General features: G+C 39.5%; 1 protein-coding gene and 1 long non-coding RNA gene across 2 annotated transcripts in view; one reads left to right on the top strand and one right to left on the bottom strand.

Moving 5' to 3' along the window:
• LOC136679552 (cilia- and flagella-associated protein 299-like) overlaps window positions 1–22,894 on the bottom strand; it is a 109,532-nt gene that overhangs the window by 15,404 nt on the left and 71,234 nt on the right. The window contains exon 4 of the mRNA XM_066658148.1: window positions 8,031–8,173. Coding sequence (XP_066514245.1) covers window positions 8,031–8,173 — 143 coding nt within the window. The remainder of the gene's footprint in view (window positions 1–8,030; window positions 8,174–22,894) is intronic.
• On the top strand, window positions 605–5,265 carry LOC136677654 (uncharacterized). The gene is made up of 5 exons (XR_010796401.1): window positions 605–679; window positions 2,280–2,345; window positions 3,381–3,448; window positions 3,908–3,989; window positions 4,777–5,265. It is a non-coding gene; the product is annotated as an uncharacterized lncRNA (long non-coding RNA).

The following is a 22,894-nucleotide window of genomic DNA, read 5'->3' as shown; positions in this document are numbered from 1 at the left end:
TGGAATCTGACCCGTGCTGTGAGACAGGATTATACTGTTTCTTGCTCAGAGTGTCTGTGTGTATCATGCTCTACATTTGTTTAGGAAGATTTGGCCCGAGCCCCCAGAGTCCGAATGGAAAGGGCTCACTAAAGCCTTGTCACTGACTCAGCCCCAACTCCCATGCAAGGTAATGAGCTGGGGAAGAAGCATTAATATAAACTCGGGAGGCACACCCTGTAGCCAAGCTCCAAGCCACATAACACTCCTCCTCCGGACAGTACCTACTGGTCCAAGCTCAGTAAGAAAACCCTGAAGGGTCAAAGAGAGTTTCGGAGAATGCGAGGGATGGGTGCAAAAAGGAAATCAGTAAATCAACCCCAGAGCTATGAACCTGACTATTTTAATGTGAAAAGTAATAATAAAAAAAAGAACACATCAATACACTCTAAAAAATGCTGTTTTTTTTTATATAACCCAATTGCTGGGTTGAGCATGTTGGGTCATGATGTTGGGTTATTTTGACTTAAATTGGGTTAATAACAAGCAACCCAGCAGCGTTGGGTTGTGTATGCGGACCTGAAAGGGAACAGTCACGTCGTGCGTCGGAATAGGCGGGAAGCCGAGAAGCTCGAGAGAAAAGAAGAAACCGAAGCTGAACACCAGAGGAGAAGAATTTCTTTTGGCCGCGAGCATATTTGTAAGTTTTTTTTCATTTACATAAGTTTAATATATAGATTAAAACCGTTTTGTATTAATCGGGATCTTAGTTGAGTTCATATTTCTGGGAGCGAGTAAATCCCAGTTTCCTGACTAACGGACATTATCATTCTGCCGAAGGAAATAAAGACCCAGGCTAACGTCACTAGCTACCTAAGTCAGGTTGATTTTACTAAACCTATATTTATGATGTTTATCGTTGTATCTTCTAGTGTATCCAATTTGGAAGCACTGTGTTTATTAACATTGGCGTTGCTTTGATGTTATTTCTTGCCTGCTAACGCTAGGTCAGTTACGCTAGCGGTACCTCAGATAAATGTCCTGCTCTGCGCCTCCGTGAGGTAGCACTAGATAGCGTTAGCTGAGTTGAATTAGCTTCCACCTGACTTAAGTTCACTTCTGCCGTTCATGGACTGATGTGGCCCGTGTGTGGTAGCCTTAGGGTATGTCATGCTTTATCCCTGTTGGGATGTTCGCTTTTTATATGAAAGCCAATGCGCTAAAAAAAAAAATATCTGTACAGCACTCCTTAACCAGTGCTTGTGATTCCTTTGAAATGAATACCTCCTTTGCTTGTTTTTTTACTTATATGAAAAGAGTGATAAAAATTACGATGTGAAATCAGAAAATAGCTTTCCATCTTCGTATTAGAATTTTCATTTCCACCTCAACACTAGAAGCATCGCGCTTATTTGACCGACTGAGGCCAAAGAGAGCCGCTGGTTTCACAGCTGTGACTAAAGTCTCCCTTCCGCACCAAAACCAACACAACACACGGAGTAAAGTCAGTCACAGGCTCAAATACACACCGGCTCTCTGTGCTCCTAGTGTTAAAATTGTCACTAGTCGAAGCTGATGTTTCCTTCCTTATTTATTTTTCCCCCTTCCACCTTAAATGCTATTTTCGGAAGACGTTTGCTTTTTATTCTCCATTTTTCGTGTTCAAATGATTATTTCTACCTTAAACCTGTCAGTATATGAGGCTAACATTGGCGTAATTCACTATCTTCTTGTTTGAATTAGTAGTTCCATCTTAAAAGGGGTAACTGCGATGATTGTTAGCTTTTTTTAAAAAAGTCTCTTTCCTCTTTTTCTTTGTTCAAAATGCATTAAACACCTTTTAATACCACTCGTTATATTCGTAAAAACAAACCAAAAATATTTTACCTTTTAATACCCTTTATTCCTCATGTACCTCTTATAAAACATGTACTACACTAACTTTACCTAGTTGTTAACAGGAGCTGCGTATGAGATAAATATATTCATATTTCCTGTTCATATTCATTAGTGTTGCACCTTGAAACCAGACAATCGCACCCCAATATGGTGCCCACGCCGAAAAAATTGTCATTTCAACCCATGAACATGATGGGTACTCGGCAATGTGACGTCATGCACGTCGGCAATGTGACGTTAATGTAACCCATTAATAAATGCGTAATACTATGTCAACAATATTATGTCAACACAGTGGATCATCTTGACTTTCTAACTTTACACATGGTGTTTTTTTTATTTGGTCTTGTACTATGAAGTATTGTACATGTCTTTCTAAAATGTTATGTTGATATCTGCAGTGACACATGGATGAATTTGTTCAAACGAAGACTGGAATCTTCAAACATTAATTCCTAAAATCAAAGGTATGTAAAATTTTTGTGTGCATCCTCTCTCTCTCTCTCTCTCTCTCTCTCTCTCTCTCTCTTACTCAATTTTAGTTTTGCAACAATGTATATAATGTTTAAGGACAGTGAGTTTTCAGGTATAGACGTTTTGTCTATACATAAAAAAAACAAGGTTTTGTCTCGGTTTTGGCCTCCCATCCCCACACAGTGTTTTAGGTCACTGAAAATTGAGATTTTGCATAAATGCTCTCCCAAGGTGGAGACTTTTAAAAACATGGTTGTCACTGTGCTCACGTGGATGAGGAAAACTGAGACAGCACATCTGTCTTTGTCTGAAATACAAATAGCTTTTCACTTTCTCTATATTAAATTACATCAGTCATACACTACACTGTACAAAAGCAGATAGCAATAGATTTCAGATTCCCACATATGAATAAATATAAATGATGTTGTATTAGGAATATATAATGCACTGTTAAGATTTAGATTCAGTAAGTCAATGACTTGCGTAGTGCACTACATAGGGAGTATTGAGTGATTTGGGATTAAAACTCAGGCTTCATGGTGTTTTGATGTCCCGCTTAAAGGGAATGTCTACATTTGTTGGAAAACACAGTTCTCTCCGTTTTGTTTACATTCGTAAGTTTTGCGTCTTTTAAGGTAAACGCCACGTTTGAGGGGGAGAAAACTGTAAGTTTTATTCTTTGTTTGAATTACCACAGAAACTCATTTATAACTCGAGTAGTTAAGTTTTGTAGCGCTTTTGGTAATTAAATTCTTTACTTTTTTAATATTTGTTTTTAATATTACACAACAGTTACCTTAAAAATCAGTGATGACCTTTAAATGACAACTATTTGGTACACAACACTTTAAACTTTTGTACACATATTGAGGTATGTATAAAGCATGTATTTGTCCCCAGAGCACTGACCTGGAAAGTTTTGTTTTATATTTAGGTTTAAAATCTTCACATATAAATAAATAATCAAATTTCTTTTTTTTTTAAAATATATTTAAAAAATGTATTTTATTACCTCTACTCCTCAGCGTCTGCTGTGACTGTGGACAGGGCTATGCAAGAGAGGCTTAAGGACAACATTCATCCACCAAGCCAGGTTAGACAATACATGAAGGTGACTGCATAGAGCTAATGGATAAGGGAGAATCGGACCAAAACAGTTGTAGAAATACTACAAGAATATCCACGTCTGTTGGACACCGCATATGGAGAGAGATTAGTCTCAAAATACTTTACAAATGTGTAAATGTTAATCCACAAATTAAACACAAGTCATAAATTTGTTTCACTGTTCACAAATGAACACATCCCAAGCTGTGTCTCACAGTCTGCAGTTTTTACAAATACAGTTACATTCATAAATACATGTGTTTGTTTTTCATAGACATATCACAATTTTATGCAAAAATAAATACATTTGTTTAAATTTACATTGTAAATATTTGTAAAGTCGAAGTCTCGAATTTAAAATTTATTTGTAAATTGTTGAATCTGCGTTTGTGAAGAGTCACTCACGTGTTTTCCGTGACGTGCATTTGTTCATTTTCTCTGGCAGGTTTTTGGATTTTGAGACATTCCTCTCGCATTTCACTCGATCCAAATACAAATGCAGCCTGATCCACAAAAGTGGCCAGCAGGTACATATACTGGCAAAGTATATATAGCCAGTTTGGAATACAAATATTAAAATGTTCAAGATCTGATAGATGTATGTTTATTAGTCATGAGAAATGTGTGTTGAAATGTGCTAATTATACACTTTAATTAAAGGAGTAATCTTTAATGCTGACAGCAAGTGGTTAAAATGAGTAGTGCACTCCACATTCAGAACATTACCCACATCCTCATTTTAAAAGGCAGATGTTTGCTTTTTATTCATAATTTTTGTTTTCAAACAGGAAAATATAGAGATATATTTGAAGCTGTTCCCTAGAAACAGAAAAAATAGATTTTTATGCTTTTGCAGCTGATTTTCTTATGTAATGCATAATGAATGCATTGACCAATACATTCTTCTTGCTGGCCATAATCAATTTAAAGTCTGTCATGTTATCTAGTAACATAGACTCCTTAATATGTATTATATTAAATAATATACATAAGAGATGAAACAGCGCCACTTGATTTAGGCTTAGTGTATTTTTGTCTGTGACTTTTTTATTCTTATGGGCTTTAGACAATTACATTTAAAGCATTTTTATTTTAAATGTGCGAACATGGGAAAAATCAGTAAAATATAATGTAAAGTTGGGATAAACATAACAAACAAAAGCAACTGATACGCTATCAAAGCTAGCATCTGTCCAAACATATCATTACTCTAAAAGCTTAGTGTCCAGGCTGTAGGCCACAAATGTGCAGGTGCTTTTTATTTCTGTTATATAGTCCATCCATCCATTATCTGTAACCGCTTATCCAATTTAGGGTCGCGGGGGGTCCAGAGCCTACCTGGAATCATCGGGCACAAGGCGGGAATACACCCTGGAGGGGATCTGTTATATAGTACAAATGCTTAATCTATTGTGGGCTGTACCCTGGAATTCCATGTGAGTTAGTTTGTGATTTTGTTAATTTATTCACTCATTCATACATCAATTCAATTTCCTCTTTCCCACCTTTGCTCAACTTGTTTTCCTAGGTTGGAAGTAATATGGCTGAGTATTTAAGACATACCAAGGACACCAGGGAGCTTCCATATGTTCTGATGCTTGGGGACTGCAGTCGTTGTTCTCAAGCTTTTGTAATCATCAGTGGAGAAGCTCTGGAGCAGAGCACACTACTGAGAGCAGTGGATGTTTGCTTCAAAGCATTGTACGTATTTGACCTCCAATATCTTGTTGTCATTTATTAATTGTATTTTCAATAACATTTATAACCTGAAGAAAAATAATTTGAACTTGTTTTTTGTGGACTTCTGGACTAGATGTGTTTCTTGGTAAATTATTTTGTGTTGCTTGATTCTCCTGTTGTTCATGTGTACAAACAATATAAATACACTTTACATTTTATTTTTGAATATTTTAAATGTATAAAAATCTACAATACTTTGATAACTTGACTATTGTACGTATGTCTTTTATTCCAGCTAGACACTGATTATATTTTTATTTTTGTTTGTTGGCTTATTAATAAAAATATTCTGGAGTAATATTTGTGTACATGCTTGCATTAAATTGATTAAAAATGAACCAACCCAAAGGTTGCCGTAACCCAACAATATAGTTGTTTTTACCCAATAGTGGGTCAATGTCAATAACCCAGCCTGTTGGGTTAAACTGGTAAAATAACTAATGCTGGGTTTGTCCCTGTTTGACCCAGCGCTGGGTTGACAAATTGAACCAACTTGGGTTATTTCAACCCAACCATTTTTAGAGTGTATAAAGGCTACTAACACAACAAAGAAGCAACACAAAATAGTGTAGCATTGGCTATGGACTTTGGAGGGCGTGGGTGCCAAAATGGACTCTGGGAAGCCGCTGTATTTGCATGACTCTGTTGTTTTCGCTGTTTGTGTTTGGTTGGGACTGTATGGTGTGTTTAGATGTATGCTCACTGTAATGTTGGGCAATATGAGTGCACTTAAAGCACCCTGTTAGCTCAGATCGTATGTTTTATTTGACTTTTTTATTTGATCTATTACACCACTAGTCCCCAGGGTCTTCCTTCTGAAGCTGGCAAACACTCTGAGACAGACTAATCCCATTTTCTAACCCATCGTCTTGGCTTAAAAAAAATGTGAGAACAATAAAACCTTCAGTCAGACCGGATATAAACCATTTTTTATGTAGCTAATGAAGGTAGGGTTTGTTGTAACTTTGAACTATTTCAATTAGTCGATGGTTACACAGTGTATAGAGCAGCTGACCAAGTCAAATTACATCAAAAACTAAAAGAAATGATGTTGTTCCAACAGCAACAGTAGAGACACACAACATGAACTCTCTCTCACACACAGAGTAAATACTTCTTTCCAAAAGCACCAGTTTCACGGGATCTCTAGCACATGTTTGAGATGTATCAGATTTGCCACTGGGTAGGCACATGTGGAATGTTTGAAGGTTCAAATGAATCCTTGCCAGCACACGACAGAAACAGCTATGCTCTAAATGAAGAAGACATTTGCGAAGGCCCTTTTTTGTGGCTGAAATGCAAGTCCAGAAAATGTGCTTTTTATGCAGGCATTCAATGATAAGTCTCTTCACTGAGCAGTGATGTAAATATGACCTTAGCAAACAGTACCAAACAGAGCCGAGCTCTCTAGTGTATGTTTTACTGAGCTCAGCACAGAAGGCATGCCTGGCAGAAGTAATACACTACTACCAAAGGAGTACCAAAGGTACTACCAAAGACTTGCTCATCCAAGAAATGAAGACGATTGATGGATAGTTCCTTCCCCATTTGCTGCATTACTAGATGTTGGAATAATACCATCCTCACAAATTTTGTGAGGATGGTATTCAGGGACCAGAGCATTAGTGTGCTTAGGTACTGGTGTTGAATGATCACTTCTGAACCAAAACACATATTTCAACTCATCCGAAAGGTAAGCAAAGATGCTCCAACACTGGGGAGTTTACACCTTCACAGGTAAAAGAAAAGCATTTAGCATTGGCCATGTGCTCCTCCCCGGATTTTCATTTGTTGATAAGTGACATTATTAGATATATTTAAGTGAGCGGCGTTCTAAATGTGTTTACTTACCTCAGCGGCTATGTGTTGGGAGCGCGCACACTATGACATAAAATGCTCTTTTTGTAGACAGCTCACTAAGTTTTGGGACAGATCGTATATAATCTTGGCTCGTATGGCTGACACCTCCTCACGGATGACTGCCCACCACTTGAAGCTGAATCAAAAGACGGGTACTGTAAATTCCAGAAGTCCTTACTAAGATCTTGTACCTTTTCATAAGAACCCTTTTGTCACTCCTACCAAAGCTGCTCACAGTCTTAATGTATCTTTGGATGACCAGTTATGATTCTTCTCTCATGTTTTTAACCTGACTCAGTCATAGAGGTTTCTCCTTTACCCCTTTCCACTTTTTTATTTCTTTGCATCTTAAGACTTGACTTACGTAGCTCACTCCTGACTAGTTCTCTTCTGTGAGACACGAGGCTCTTGCAACTGTTATGGCGCTGCAGTTTCTGATGCAGTGGTGAAAACCTGATCAGAAAGTCAAGCTTTTTGAGCTTATGGTATTGTGTTAGCATCAAGTCTCTTCTATGTCCTCACACCCAAACGAACCTTTCACAGGCTGTACACACAACAGAGGTCCTCAGTGTCCTTAAACATGGCCAGAAACAGCATGCATTTAAGCAAACATTGAACATAAATTTAAATGATTCAATGTTTAAAAGAGTGTATTGTAAAGTACTATACTAATTAGGAGGCGTGGCCAGTATATAAAATGGAACCACACTCAGCAGCCTAATAAAAAAGTTGACAACACCCAGAGAATGGCTTCCAAAATCATCATAAATACAGAAAATTAGGAACAAAATAGACCCCCACACTTATATTCTTTGCAATGTAGATCTATAGCAGAGTGCAGTTTCTCAGCTCTATTTGAATGTGAATACAAACAGTACATGACAGGGCTTAACCTTAAGAATCCAGCTGTGGCTCAACACTACTTACTGGAGTCCAGTTTTAGCACATAACCATACAAGATGGCTTACCTTAAATCGGTCAGTCTTGGCAAAAGTCGTTTCTTTCCACTGAAATATGGTTCAAAGTCTTCGGATTGGAGTCTGTGGGAGTAGTCTATATACCCAGATATTTCCTGTCCACGAGAATTGTGGTCCCTTATGAAAATGATGGACTACAAAGAAAAAACAGGAGAGTATGAAGTATGAATAATCGGAAATATGCTATGTTGAGAAAACAGTCTTGAAAGAAGAACTGTAAATAATTCCAAATTCAAAAGTAATTTTTATTACAATTTTATGAGATTAAAGATCAGAGTGTGGTTCAGATGTCAGATTGACAACAACCCAGAGAGCCATATTGAGTCAATCTGATGCCAAATATATCCCCTTTAAATTCGTTTTTTTGGTTATTTTGTCTGGATGATAATGATGAAAGAGTGACTTAGAACAACGTTCTGCGAAGAGGGACATTGTTTTGGCTTGTGTGTTTACTTCAGAGTAACAGAGTCACACTTCCCTTGTGAAAGCGTCTCTTTGTCTTCTCCCCTCTCTCACTCAGTACGGTCACTATCGCATTTGTATTTCTGTCAGAACCCCGGCCATCTGTGGATTCCCTTTACATGTGTGGGATAAAAGTGAGATAACTAGCGCTGCAGACTTAAAAAGGAAGGGCGCTCCTCTTTATATACTTTAAACAGATGCTATCGGGTTAGCAGCTGGCCAGGGGCCGAGCCTTCCACCTTATCTGTGGCTTCTGTGCTCCCCCGTCATCCTTGAAAAGAAATCATCAGACGGGGGCTAAGAAATACAGTGGGAAGAGCAAGGCGTGCAGATCGTCTTTCAATCACAAAAAAGGGAATCAAAACCCCTCCAGCCCACAGCTACACCATGGTGGAAAGCTTACCTTCACCCTCATAACTCAAGCACCAAAGCAATAAAAAGCACAGCTCAATGGAACCGCATGGTTCTGTCAAGTAGTTTTTAGAACAGGTGTTCAATCTGCTCACAAGGACGTGACTGAGTCTCACTGTAAGCCAGAGTAACCTTTCAGGAGTGAGGTCAAGATCGTCTGAGTTTATTGTTTAACTCTTTAAACTACCTTTAAATTAAATCCTATAAATATCACTTCAAACTAGTGGATAATATATCCTGGATCTTATGTTTTTACAGTAATTAGCTAAAAATGATCTCAGTAACAAATAGCTTGCTGTGTATTCCTTTACGATAAAACATAAGAACATACCTAGTAAACATTTAGTTGTTGATTCAATGTTGAAATAACATAATGACTGCCATCTAATCAACGTTCTCTTAAGGTTGAAAATGAAAGTTGAAAAGACGTCCAAACACAGACATTGAAAAGACGACTATTAGACGTATTTTGGATGTCCGTTGATGTTATTAATCGGTCCCGAAATAAATGACTTGTATAAAACTCATTTTGGACGTCCACTGACGTTATCGATTTGTCACCACTTAACTAACTTATTAAGATGGAATTTGGATGTCCCTGGACGTTTAAAATATGTCCTTGACGGACAGACTATTTTTAGACCTATTTTGAACGTCCAGGGACGTTCCTTGTTTACTGGGTAACAATTAAGACCCTCAGAATTGTGTTGGGTCACTACAGGATGGCAGGGAGTTACTGCACATTGCACATTACCACAGACCATCAGGATTTCTGGGTCCTGGGTTTGGTCCTCACCAAGGACTATATCACCAAGGTGATATATATATTTTTTTTGCATGTGGGGTTCCTCAAGGACAAAACCACGTGTTGATATGAACTGGCTGTGTAAAACTGCCCACTGGTGTGAGTAAATGGGTGACTGTGTGATGCCCTGCAAAGGAGTGGTGCCCTGTTGAGGGTAGGGGTTGCACAACAAGTAATTTTTACTAGTCGACTGGCACTGGGTCCTCCATTTTGAGATGGTACTGAATTGCACAAGTACTTTAACTGTAATTAAGCATAGTTTTACGTGTTGTGCAGCTGACTGTAGAATTGGATCATACAGTCAGTGAATCGCAATTACAGATCTCTGCCGAGGGCTTTAATTTTGAAACGATAGATATACTGAGAGGTGAAAAGAGGGAAAGGTATATTAACGTAGCTAATGGTATGTTTGATAGGATTTACGGTTGAAACAAACATTCGTGAAATAAGTCTTTCTAAACATACACAACAACCTTTTGATATATTCCATGCTTCTGACTACAAAGCACTTGAATGTAAAGTCTTTGTAATTATGACTTTGGGAAATCTGATCATCCACTGAGAATGTGAAGGCAGCACATACAGCTTAGCCCTAATGAGTCCATGAATGAGAAACAGGTGTAGGTAATGATGAGGAGGATGTGTTTGGGTGGAGCTAAATGGGAGCGGTGAGGCCAGTGGTTAGTTAGCCAGCAAAACCCAGCAATGATGAACTGGGAGTGAGCGACCTTAAACTGAGGACATGACACTGATTCATTTCTAGGACATTCTCTTCCAGAACATAAGAACAAGGGTGTTTAAATTTCAGGAATTTGAGTATTACATTGAGACATATTTTGTAGAATTATAGCGTAGATGGCAGGAACAAGCATGTTTTTGGTGAGAGTGAAGGGAGTTGTTTCTTTAAAAGGTCTGTAGCTTTACAAACGTTTATCAACAGTTCAATAATTATTACAATGAAAACTATTAACAAAGGCCTAAAAGAATGGCTGCTTTAACATCAGCAAGAATTGACTTTTATTTTGGACTTGGAATGAAAAAAATATGATAGATCAGTGGGCGGCACGGTGGCGCAGCAGGTTAATGTTGCAGTCACACAGCTCCAGGGACCTGGAGGTTGTGGGTTTGATTCCCGCTCCGGGTGACTGTCTGTAAGGAGTGTGGTGTGTTCTCCCTGTGTCTGCGTGGGTTTCCTCCGGGTGACTGTCTGTGAGGAGTGTGGTGTGTTCTCCCTGTGTCCGTGTGGGTTTCTTCCGGGTGCTCCTGTTTCCTCCCACAGTCCAAAAACACATGTTGGTAGGTTGATTGGCGACTCAAAAGTGTCCGTAGGTGTGAGTGTGTGAGTGAATGTGTGAGTGTGTGTGTTGCCTTGTTAAGGACTGGCGCCCCCTCCAGGGTGTATTCCCCCCTTGCGCCCAATGATTCCAGGTAGGCTCTGGACCCACCGCAAGCCTGAACTGGATAAACGCTTACAGATAATGGATGGATGGATAATAGATCAGCACTGGCTAGACAGCCAACGTAGATTCAGCACTTTATGCACTAAAAAAGACAGGTTTATGCTTCTGCGTAGTGAGCATTTATGATTCTGCGTTGTCTGTGTTACTCTGCTAACATCGGCCTTTAAAACTCTAGGGCTGAATCACAAATAACTACTTCGGCCCTTTGTAATACACAGTGCAGTGATGTAGTGGTATTAGTTTTACGATCAGTGAAGTACACTATGTAGAGATAAGGGCTCTATTCTGAATGAAGGGTATTTTACATGTGGCACCAGGAAAGAAACAAATACCACAATGGCACTTTTGTCCAAAATAAAGGTCCCCACACCTTGTAATAAACATTTCCAGAAGTGTCCATATTTTCTGTCATGTTATTCCACCTTTTAATTTGTTCCTTGACATCCAAAACAAAGTCTGAGGAAATCGCTTGCAGAGCGTTTGCTGCTGTCTGCAGACTTTGTAGTGTAGCTCATATGTCTGGACTTCCTCAGCTTGATCTATGTTCATCTGACTGCACTGTGGTGTGAGTCATTAAGTCACATAGTTACATTTCTGATGAGGTGTGTGGCAGGGTAAAGCATAGGGTACCGTGTGGGGTACAGGCCAAATGAGACCTACATATTATCTCTGGCAGAAGCATCAATTGGCCCAAGCTAGCATCAATATAGTCTTAAAATAGAGTCAGAATGGAGTTTGGTGTCGTTGCTGTTGGCCAGGTTCTTCTGAACAGCTTTTATCACTGTGGACAAGGGTGTATCTCAGTGGTAGTATTTTCCACTGAGACGTTTTTATCTGTGAGGCAAGAGGTAGGGTTTTATAATGGCAGGACCCTCTTTCACAGGAACGTTGAGGCCTGCTCTCCTCCTCAACCCCCTCACCCAGGGAACAATCCCGCACTGTCAGGGAGGCCTGCGCAGGTGTCTGAGGGTGTCAGCTGGCCTCTGTTTATTATTGGTGGGTTGTGCTTTAGGAGGAATCCCGGGCCATCACTAACAACTGTGTAAATTTGTTGGGGTAATGAAAACATGGCCTAGATGACAGGAATGTTTGAAGGCCTAGTTCCTTTTTTTTTCTGGCAGGCTAACTCTTGTCCCTCTTTAGGTGTTCTTCAGGGGTTGAGGAAGGAGGGTGGGGGTGAGGGGATGGAAGGAGGTTGCTTATTTGACTTGGAAGTGACTTCACACAGTGGGGCTTGTGTAATAGATGCAGCAGTGGAAACCAGATGTGCCGAGATGCGCTGCTTCTGTCGGGATCTACCAGAATTACACTTGCTTGGGGTGACTCGTACAAACCCTGGGTGCTCACAACTGGCACTGGAGATTATATAAAATCAACCCTGTATCAATGCTTTTTTGCTAGTTTTAGTCCCTGGTCATATTAAGTGCATTCACTTTCTTTTAAACTTTCAACAAAAAAATACTATTTTACACTTCGTTAATGTCTTCTTAATTTTTAATGTGATATTTTTGTTCTTGCCAAAGGGAAATATCACGTTTCACTCGCTCTATCCACCATGATGTTTAATCAAGATAACTAATCCCTGTTAAAAATGTTTTACATTTGAAGCTGGGGTCACTTTCTCATGCGAAATCCCATTCATTTTAATAGAATTTACCTTGATAAATGATTCTGTCTGCAGATATCCAGGGTGAATGATTAGCACTTAGATGAAGTCACATTCTTGAACAGTAGTGTTGCCACATTGGCTGTTGTTAACTGAAGGGACTAGGCTTTTGTACATCAGAACTGTAGATCCAGTATGAAGGAAATGTTAATTGTGGCCACGTGTACTTTTTTTACTATTTATATTTGGTGACTGAGTTATCTGGTTTGTTACTTTAAAGCACCAAAATTAACCAACCTTCCAGCTCCACCTACTTCTGAATAAGCTTTAATGTCTTATTAGCTACTTCAGCCTTAGATCTCCAGTATAAAAACCATTAAAAGAGAAAAGTTCATGCTCTCTGTCTTGGGTGGTCAGCCGGATTTTGGCTAAAGAAAAACTGTGTCTATTTGAAGTTTTTTGCCAACAGTTTTTAAAGATCAGCATGATCTAATCAGTAATTTTATCACCATCAGTCATGAGCAAAAAAAAATAAATTGACTAGCCTAAGGCACTCCACAGATTTGCACCACATTGTAAGCAGAGAGATTTTTGTGCACTGATTCATGATGAACATGGCTAACGCTCATCTCTGTCTTTGTAGTTCACAACATACTCACCAATGTACTCTTACCCCTCTGTCAAACAAGTACTGGGTCTGTATAAGGCTCTGTTGCTCTGGACTGGGCCATACATGGTTCACTGAACTCAACTGCTGCAGTTTAAATAGGATTCAAAATTACTGTGTACCAGCATTAATACACAGTCTGACCAGGTTATTTTTCAGTTGCCTGATTTTAACATTTAAAATTGCCGTATTTGATTTTTGCTGTGGTAAGCAGAATTCACCTGTTTCAGAAAGGGCAGGTCAGACTAAGCTCAAAGGAAAACCAGAATGCCATTTTAATCCTGAGGACATCTAATGCTATAGTATGTTGACATTGATGATTCACTTATTTAGTTTTATGTGTTTGCATCTGCAGCTTGTGGCTTCAGCTCTTAAATCCGTGATTATAGTGGGTTGTTGATGGTCCTCTTGCAGTTTACAGTCCCTGCTGAGGTCTGTGCTGGATACAACATCTTGCAGGACCACAAGGGCAAATGAATCAAATCTGGCAGTGTTCTACATCTGATTTTAATGGCTTTGACAGACTTGATTTTCGGTGCATATGTATGCAGTATGGATGAAAATAATCAAAAGATGCTGCTTCCTTTTGCTTATAATCACAGGGTGTGTCTCCAGACAGATGTCTTGGCACAGGAAAGAAAAAATAAAAAGTACAACTTAGCTGCACCAAAAGACTGCTTGCTCGGCCCGGGTGGTTAGCCATTTAAATCTGTATTTACTTTGAGCACGTCTTAGCATTGTGTGATCAAATGCCACTTAAAAATAGTCTGAAACACTTTCAAAGAAAGGAACTGTACAGAGGGTAAACGAAACAAGACCTGTTACCATTAGACTGCAAATTTGAAGCAGGTTGTGGGCTAGGGTCTGTGTTTTTTTTTTTGTTTGTTTTGTTTTTAAAGAAGGGAGAAGTATTGTTTCATACTGTATGGTCGCTAGTAGTGCAGAATGTGCTTCCCCAAAAAAAGGGGAGGAAAGCAGTGCAAACTTGTTTATAAGCAGGCGGAAGGAAAGAGTGGATTTAAGCACTTGTTTACCCATCTCTGGTCTTGGGTTGTTTGTGAGGGAAAACAAACATGGCTCGGGCAGGTGTGTGCTGATCCCTTGAGCAAATGTCCAGCAGTCCAGTTCCGCGATGAACTCTGGGACAGGATGGAACAACTGTGGCCGTTGAGTTGGTCAATCAGTCTGGCGTACGGCTCAGAGCAGCACTTTGGCCCCTGTTCTGCAGAGAAGTTGCCAGCGGAGACCAAGCCACAAAATAAGTGGTTTCGCGAGCCCACATACATCAAATTAAAAGGCGCTCTGGATCAGAAATGCTATCCTTTTTTTCCCCTTCATTTTTCATCTCTCCCCTTTTCCTCAAAGGTTTTAAAACATTTACCGAACTCTCTGTACCTTCCTTTTCCTCCGATTGCTTCTGGCTAATGTCTCTGTCTTGCGGCGCAATCAGGAAGACATAAAGACATTCTCATAAAAACCCTCTATATGGCTAACAGATCTGAAAACCACAGAGCGGCTCCACATTCTGCCATATGGAAATAATGTAAAGAAACCGAGTCACTAGAGATCTGTTCCATCGTAAAAGATCATCTCAACATCTTATTACACGCCTGAATCCTGAAAAAACCTCTTGCATTGGAAACATAACGTAACCTGTTCGATCTGTGTGCTGTTGATTGGTGACTACAAACATCCAACACCTCCTACTCCTTCTGGCCACTGTCTCTGAGCAATAAATGAAGAGTGTTGTAGGGCAGCATGTGGTGTGTGACCTGTGGGACGTCCAAACCACTAGGCCATCTGCTGTTTTCTCAGCCGGTAGAGTAGGTGCAGAGTAGGAGTGCCCACTCCCCCTGCACAACTCTTCAGCCTCTTGGTCTTTGTTAAAACAGAAGCATCATTGGCGTTGAGGTTCATGAAACATTCCTGATCCTATTGAGTTACTATAACAACACATAACACTCAGTTTAAGTAATATCACTTTCACAACTGGTTTACTAGACCTGGACTAAGACTTGGCTTGGACTAAACTGTAGTGCCAATGGTGAATCACCATAGGGAAGTATAATTTTAGTCCAGTTGGTGTAGTGTTGCGGATAACACCACCACTCTTCATGGACTCAGTTCCCAGTCTAGGGTTCTACCAATAAGAGTCCATAAGCAAGATTTCTAACACTACATTTATCTACCTCTATAACATGATTATTAGGTGTACAAATGAGTTTTAAATTAAAGATTCAAACATTCATCTGCTGTTATATAGTATAAAAATAACAACTGTGTTTTTCCATCCATCCATCCATTATCTGTAACCACTTATCCAATTCAGGGTCACAGTGGGTCCAGAGCCTACCTGGAATCATTGGGCGCAAGGCGGGAATACACCCTGGAGGGGGCGCCAGTCCTTCACAGGGCAACACACACACACACATTCACTCACACCTATGGTCACATTTGAGTCGCCAATCAACCTACCAACGTGTGTTTTTGGACTGTGGGAGGAAATCGGAGCACCCGGAGGAAACCCACCCGGACACATGTAGAACACACCACACTCCTCAAAGACAGTCACCCGGAGGAAACCCACACAGACAGAGAGAGAACACACCTCACTCCTCACAGACAGTGACCCGGAGGAAACCCACACAGACACAGGGAGAACACACCACACTCCTCACAGACAGTCACCCGGAGGAAACCCATGCAGACACAGGGAGAACACATCAACTCCTCACAGACAGTCACCCGGAGCGGGAATCGAACCCACAACCTCCAGGTCCCTGGAGCTGTGTGACTGCCACCGTGCCGCCCAACTGTGTTTTTATTTTATAATATTATTATTATTATAAAAATAATGTAGTATTTAAGTAATTAAATAGTTTGAGAATTTATTAATCACTTCACAATGAATGAAGTGATTAATAAATTCTCAAACTATTTAATATTTAATAATCAGGAAAAATTTTTCTTCTAGGGCATAATGCTGTATCCAAAAGCATGTGTGAGTTTTGCTTTAGACAATTTAAAGATGCTAGCGGACGTGAAAGTATTGTATGGATAATTAAGTGTATATATTTATATTTTATTTAATTAATTTATTATTGTTTTTAAATATAAAACAAGTAACAAAAAACAACTTCATAACTTCATGTACACCTAATAAAGCTGTAAATCTTTCTGGATAAGAGCAACTGCCAAGTGTCATAAATCTTAAAGTCTCTGTTTAGTCTTGATCTTAAACTGAGAAAAAGGTCCTAAACATTTTACTGAGATTTTATTCCTCTAATAATTGTATTCCTTTATTCCTCTGCTTGTGAAATATGAGCAAGAACTCATGGCTTTCTCCCTTCTCTGCAGTTACCTGAATATCTGTTCATTAACTCTAACACATACTTGAATCTCAAAATAAAATGGAATGCACATCCCTTCTCCTGAAACCACCTAAGAAGCTTCCAGAAGAGAATTCCTTGGATGTTCATGTAATGGAGGACATGCAGAGCTAGGGGAAATCTGATTTCTATCTGTCTAGTAGAGATGAATTTATAAGGCTTGGCATGAAAGCAGAATCTTATCTATGAATTGTTCAGAGATGATTGCATGGAATTGCAAGTGTAAAAGGCACTTGGACGATTGGCCCAACTTGTAAAACAGAATTTGAACGGATTTTTTTTTTTTTTTAATCTTACAGACCTCTTTTACAGATAACAGTTCATCAAAAAGCCTTTAAGGGATTTCCTCCCAAAATCACAAAGAAAAACTTGCAAAGGCATAGGTTTCATGTTAATTTTTGTCTGTTGTAACAGTGCTACCTCTCGTGCAGTTCTAGTGGGAGGCACTTGTCTGCTATTTACAGATTCAGTATGGTTCTGCGGCAGGTGGGGGATTTCTGAGCAAGTGAAACTGATTCTCGTGTTTAACTAAGAGATGTGCAGAGCTGCAGAAAAGCAGTATCTTCTGCCAGAAGAAGGAAAATAAAAAGAATGTCTTGAAATAGACATATGACTGAATTATATCAAGAATTACAGGTTCAAAAACTAAGTAGTGGAGTTTGGCACCAGTGGCAAAAACGCAAATCAGTCAAGCTTAAGACTCTGTTTGAGATTTCCGACACCGATGTGACTAAACACAGACGCAGCTTTCCCCTCCAGTGCTGCTACTACAACCATTTTCCACATACTTTTGGCTTCCAAATTACTTATGGGAAAGAAGATTTAAGTTTAGCTCAAACATGTGCAGAGTAGCACAGCCCTTAGGGGACAGAGGGACTTCTATATTTGAGAATCTGTTAGAGACCTTTCCAAAGAATGACATCTGTGGATTATGGGATCATCTATTTTACCAGCGCCCCCCACTTTAAGTCATAACATTTTATGATTTTTGCACATTGTTGACTTTTATGCAACACCGAGAAAACACATTAAGCAATGTTCTGAAGACAGAAAAGATCTGCCAGATGCAGACAACTACAATACAACCGTTCTAAGCTGCTTCATTACGTCTTCTTCTTCTTCTAAGTCTGCTATCTTATGTGTACATAATTCCATATCTACACCTTGAGTTTCTACTCTTTTTGGCTTTGTGTTTCTGTTCACAAAAGCTCTAAACTTGCAAAAGCGCTCCTGACCACAATGTTTAACGTTACACACCCTATTATGACAGGGCATCGCAACTTTTTCCGGAATTGAGCTGCCTTTTCTTATGTGACCCTGGCTCCTTTTTGCAAGCTAATGAAGAATTCTCTTTTGGCCAGAGAAGGAAACGACATTGTTTGCAAAGCCTGCCTTTATTAGAAAAATCCACCACCTGCACAAGAGAGTAAGGCAAAACAAAGTTGAGGTTAACCAGGGGTGACTAGAAACATGCAAAACTGCTCTATGCCAAAGCCTGAGAAATCTGGCTTCTCGAGTGTTATAAAAAACAGACTAAGTTTGACAGTGCATGAGTTATAATTCATCCACAAGGAATAATCAGTTCACTTCTTTTAACCAAGTGCACTGTAATCTTATTATTCAGTGAATTAACCTTAAGATTTATTATTCAGTAGGTGCAGTAACCCTGTGATGAGTGAAGAACCAGTAAGTTATGAGAGTGAACTTATTCGAGGGCCCTTGGTTTTTGGAGTGGCATAATATTGGAAGAAGCTAATTTTTACCCTGATTTGAGACTGCCATATTACCAGTTGAGGCTAAAATATTTTAGCTGCATTTACATTTTAAATAAATGTGATTAACTATATCTTTTTTGGTTTATTATATGCACCTCGTTAAGTGCAACCCTAAAGCTGACCTATAGGCCTATAGCCTAGCTTCCCATTCGACAGGAAGTAATGGTAAATACTACTAAAGATCAAATAAACAAATAATACTCATCACCCTTCTCAGAAATTAAAATGTTTGCTGTTCTTTTAAGAGCTACAATGCCTCAATAAATTCTGCAAATATATGATTTCAAGCTATTTTTTTCATATAAACCCCAAATTTATCTCCTTTACGCTCCATTATCCTTTCATTTAAAACATGTATCTCCATGTCTGTGGATTCTTAATGTGCTACCTCATTAAAAACACAGCAGCTATCCTTCACACTGTGTGAACATTGCATAATGAATGGACCAATAGAAATGCTCCAAAAATTACTTGGAATACAATCTTTTTACATTTACTTCCATTGAAAGTTATGAAGGTTTTTTTTCTATTGTAAAGTTACAATTTTGAAAGATACAAGTCTTTAACTGGACAGTGATAATATACTCTAAAGTCTGCTGCTACTTTTGTACTTCTATTTGTGTGGGTGTTTTTCTGGTCTACTCATATTTCACTGCAGTTATTATTATTTGACTCAAATAACAATCCTTATACTGCATTAAAAATTATAAAATATAGATCCAGGCTACTTTAGCCACCTCTGATTTCCAGTGTCCTCTGCACTGACTGACCCAAATAAAAGTAAAAAAAAAAACTGAGCATGAAGAATACTCTCTTTGTTGTTGCAGTTGCTTGCTCACTTGAGAAACAATTCCTTTTTGGAGCAGATTAATCAAATGTGAGGGCAGAGTCTTTTTTCCCCTCATCTGGGAGATTAACAGCAAGCTGAAAGCCTACACGCACCACATCCTTGCTTGTGCAGGTGCACTTGAGCAGCAGCAGTGCTGGGATTTGTTGAGTGTCTTTTATCAAGATGGGAAGGCTTGCGAAGGCGATCGTGTGCCTTGCACATTAGCTTTATTCATTATTGCTCTCCTTGATTTTTGTGGAGGATGATTCGGACCACAGAACTGAGTACTCTCACTGGATCATAGCCAAGAAATCTGACCTGGCTCTGAGCGTGTCCTGAACTCAACATGCGCCTGGGTAAAGTAGAAGCATCCAAACAGCAGAGATGACTGAAGCTGCGATGTGTTGATTTCTAAGTTACCATTTGTTAGTTTAGCACTATGTTCTTGCTGATGAGTTAAGTTCACCCTTTTTTTTAAAACATTTTGAACAGATTACTGTTGATTAAAACTTGGAGAAAACAGATCCAAGGAAAAATGAAGAACTGCGTGTAGTGTTTTGTTATTCAGAGTATTCAAATCTTCATTTTATTACTGATAACTTCATAACTAATAGTAAAAATTTCACAATAACACAACTGTGTTAAATAATCACAATATAACCTTTAGGTTGCACTATCCCATGCTCTAGAACCTAAAGTAGAACTCTATGTTGATGTCTCCTGCTATTTTCAGAATCATCACTTTGTAAAGAGGTAAACTAAGATGATATTTTACTAGTTTTGGAGCTAAAGCTAAACTTATTTTTTTATTTTGTAGCCCATTGTAGTTGTAAATTCAGTTCAATAAGACTGACTCGCATGATCATATTCAGATACAATATGGCCAAGTAATGTCTAGAACTAGAACCCTATGTTGGTTTGGACCAGCTTTTTGCCTCCTTAAAAATTCTAAACTTTAAAAATGTTTTTGAAATATTTTCAAACTTAAAGAACCTCTACATAATGTAAAAAGGAAATGGTCAAAGTCCCAAGTCCCATTTCTGCACAGTTATTGAAGAATAGGATTTTAAGGTAATAAGCTGAAAATAAGCGAGCAGGTAGGCGGCACGGTGGCGCAGGTTAGTGTTGCAGTCACACAGCTCCAGGGTCCTAGAGGTTATGGGTTCGATTCCCGCTCCGGGTGACTGTCTGTGAGGAGTGTGGTGTGTTCTCTCTGTGTCCGCGTGGGTTTCCTCCGGGTGACTGTCTGTGAGGAGTGTGGTGTGTTCTCCCTGTGTCTGCTTGGGTTTCCTCCGGGTGACTCTCTGTGAGGAGTGTGGTGTGTTCTCCCTGTGTCTGCATGGGTTTCCTCCGGGTGACTGTCTGTGAGGAGTGTGGTGTGTTCTCCCTGTGTCTGCGTGGGTTTCCTCCGGGTGACTGTCTGTGAGGAGTGTGGTGTGTTCTCCCTGTGTCTGCGTGGGTTTCCTCCGGGTGACTGTCTGTGAGGAGTTGGTGTGTTCTCCCTGTGTTCGCGTGGGTTTCCTCCGGGTGACTGTCTGTGAGGAGTGTGGTGTGTTCTTCCTGTGTCCGTGTGGGTTTCCTCCACAGTCCAAAAACACACGTTGGTAGGTGGATTGGCGACTCAAAAGTGTCTGTAGGTGTGAATGTGTGTGTCTGTGTTACCCTGTGAAGGACTGGCGCCCCCTCCAGGGTGTATTCCCGCCTTGCATCCAATGATTCCAGGTAGGCTCTGGACCCACCGCGACCCTGAACTGGATAAGGGTTACAGATAATGAATGAATGAATGAATAAGCGAGCAGGTAAATTCAAAAACGATTTCAAACCAATTCCAAACCCAACTCACCTATAGACTTCTATGAATGAAGTGCAATGACAATTGTGAGTCACTTGCTACTAAAACGTAACCTCATATAATTAGAGCCACACACAGCAGCCATCTGCCCCGAGCCTAACACAAGAGGAACGTTTATGTGACAAACCAAGCTTCTCGATTTCCTTGGTTGGACATAAAAGTCAGCCACATTCAGCTTTATTTTGGAGTTTACTCCCTTCCTGTTATTTAGGAGGGATGTTTTAAATTGAGTATGGGGCAAATAAATGTGGCACATAGATATTCCCTGGGAGCAATTAAAAAACAAGGCACAAGGGATGGGTGCCATGTCGAGATCTGAATGTGCAGAGAGGTCTGCTGCAGCTGGACAACACGGAGGGTGACTCCCTTTGACATTCCTTTCATTATTCTCAACCACAGGAAAAGAAAGAGAGAGAGAGAGAGAGAGAGAGAGAGAGGGTGGGGGGTGCAAATAAGAACAGCCTTCTATCCAGTAACAATCCACAGACTGTTTAAATGATACTGGCCAGATTACAGAAATGATGAAGAGGGAAACAACTATTTACACAACACTGCTTTACAAACAAAACCTCGTGTCTATTAAAAGTGGCTCTTTAATGTCACGTGAACTCTTAGTGTGTATGTACTGTCTTTTTCTACAGCCTACATTCTTGTTTGGAGACTTTCTATTAATTTTGAACACAAATTCCAGTTAGAGATTTGTATTTTCTGCTTGTTATAAGGTGTACAAATAAGTTATAAAGTGTTCATTCATTGTCTGTAAGCGCTTATCCAGTTCAGGGTCCCGGTGGATCCAGAGCCTACCTGGAATCATTGGGCGTAAGGCGGGACACACCCTGGAGGGGGCATAACATTTAATTGTAATTCCAGCTCTTTTGTCATTTTATGGTAAATGGCTGCATTACATTGAAAATGACAACTACCTACAAATAGCTCACTATTATTATGCTATGTTCATTGAAATCACAATCTTTAACTTAAGTCTAAACCACAGCTCACACATACGACATACTTTTGGACACAGAGTTGATTTCTCATGGTGGAAAGATGGACACGTGAGAGATGAGTTCAGAGCTGAAATAAGGTAGAGCTTGATTCTTCTCCTGTCTCTGAAAAGCAGTACGTACCGTTTATCTGCTGGGGACTCTTTTGGTGACTGGCCAGGTTGGTTTTCTTTGATTTAACCTTTCTTATCTTCAAATAAATACCTCCTGAAATATAAACAAATCACCTGCTGTCTGTTTAGAGTACACTGAGTACATGGTATTTCTATCTTATCTTTGTATTTGTTATTTCTATGGTCGTTTCATGTTGGAGTCTATGTTCATGGAGGAAATGGCAGCTTGGGTCTGTGATGATAGCAATGATATGCTCGATGTATTTATTTAATATTTTCCCTCACTTAGAGAAAACAACTAAAAGTCTGTACAAATTAAGTCATATCTTCATAAGCCTCTTCATAAGAAAAAAAAGGAGTTCAATAAAGCCTAATGCATTGCAATCATGATAATTACACAGTGCCTCTGGCCTGAGCAAAGCAGTACTCCTGCAATTAGGAGGGACAGTCCCAAATGTGCTGTGATAACATTCCTGCCCTGT

The sequence above is a fragment of the Hoplias malabaricus genome, chromosome Y (genome assembly GCF_029633855.1).
Source record: "Hoplias malabaricus isolate fHopMal1 chromosome Y, fHopMal1.hap1, whole genome shotgun sequence".
Classification (NCBI taxonomy): Eukaryota; Metazoa; Chordata; class Actinopteri; order Characiformes; family Erythrinidae; genus Hoplias; species Hoplias malabaricus.
Note: the sequence above shows the minus strand (reverse complement) of the source record. Positions and strands in the feature narration are given on the sequence as shown.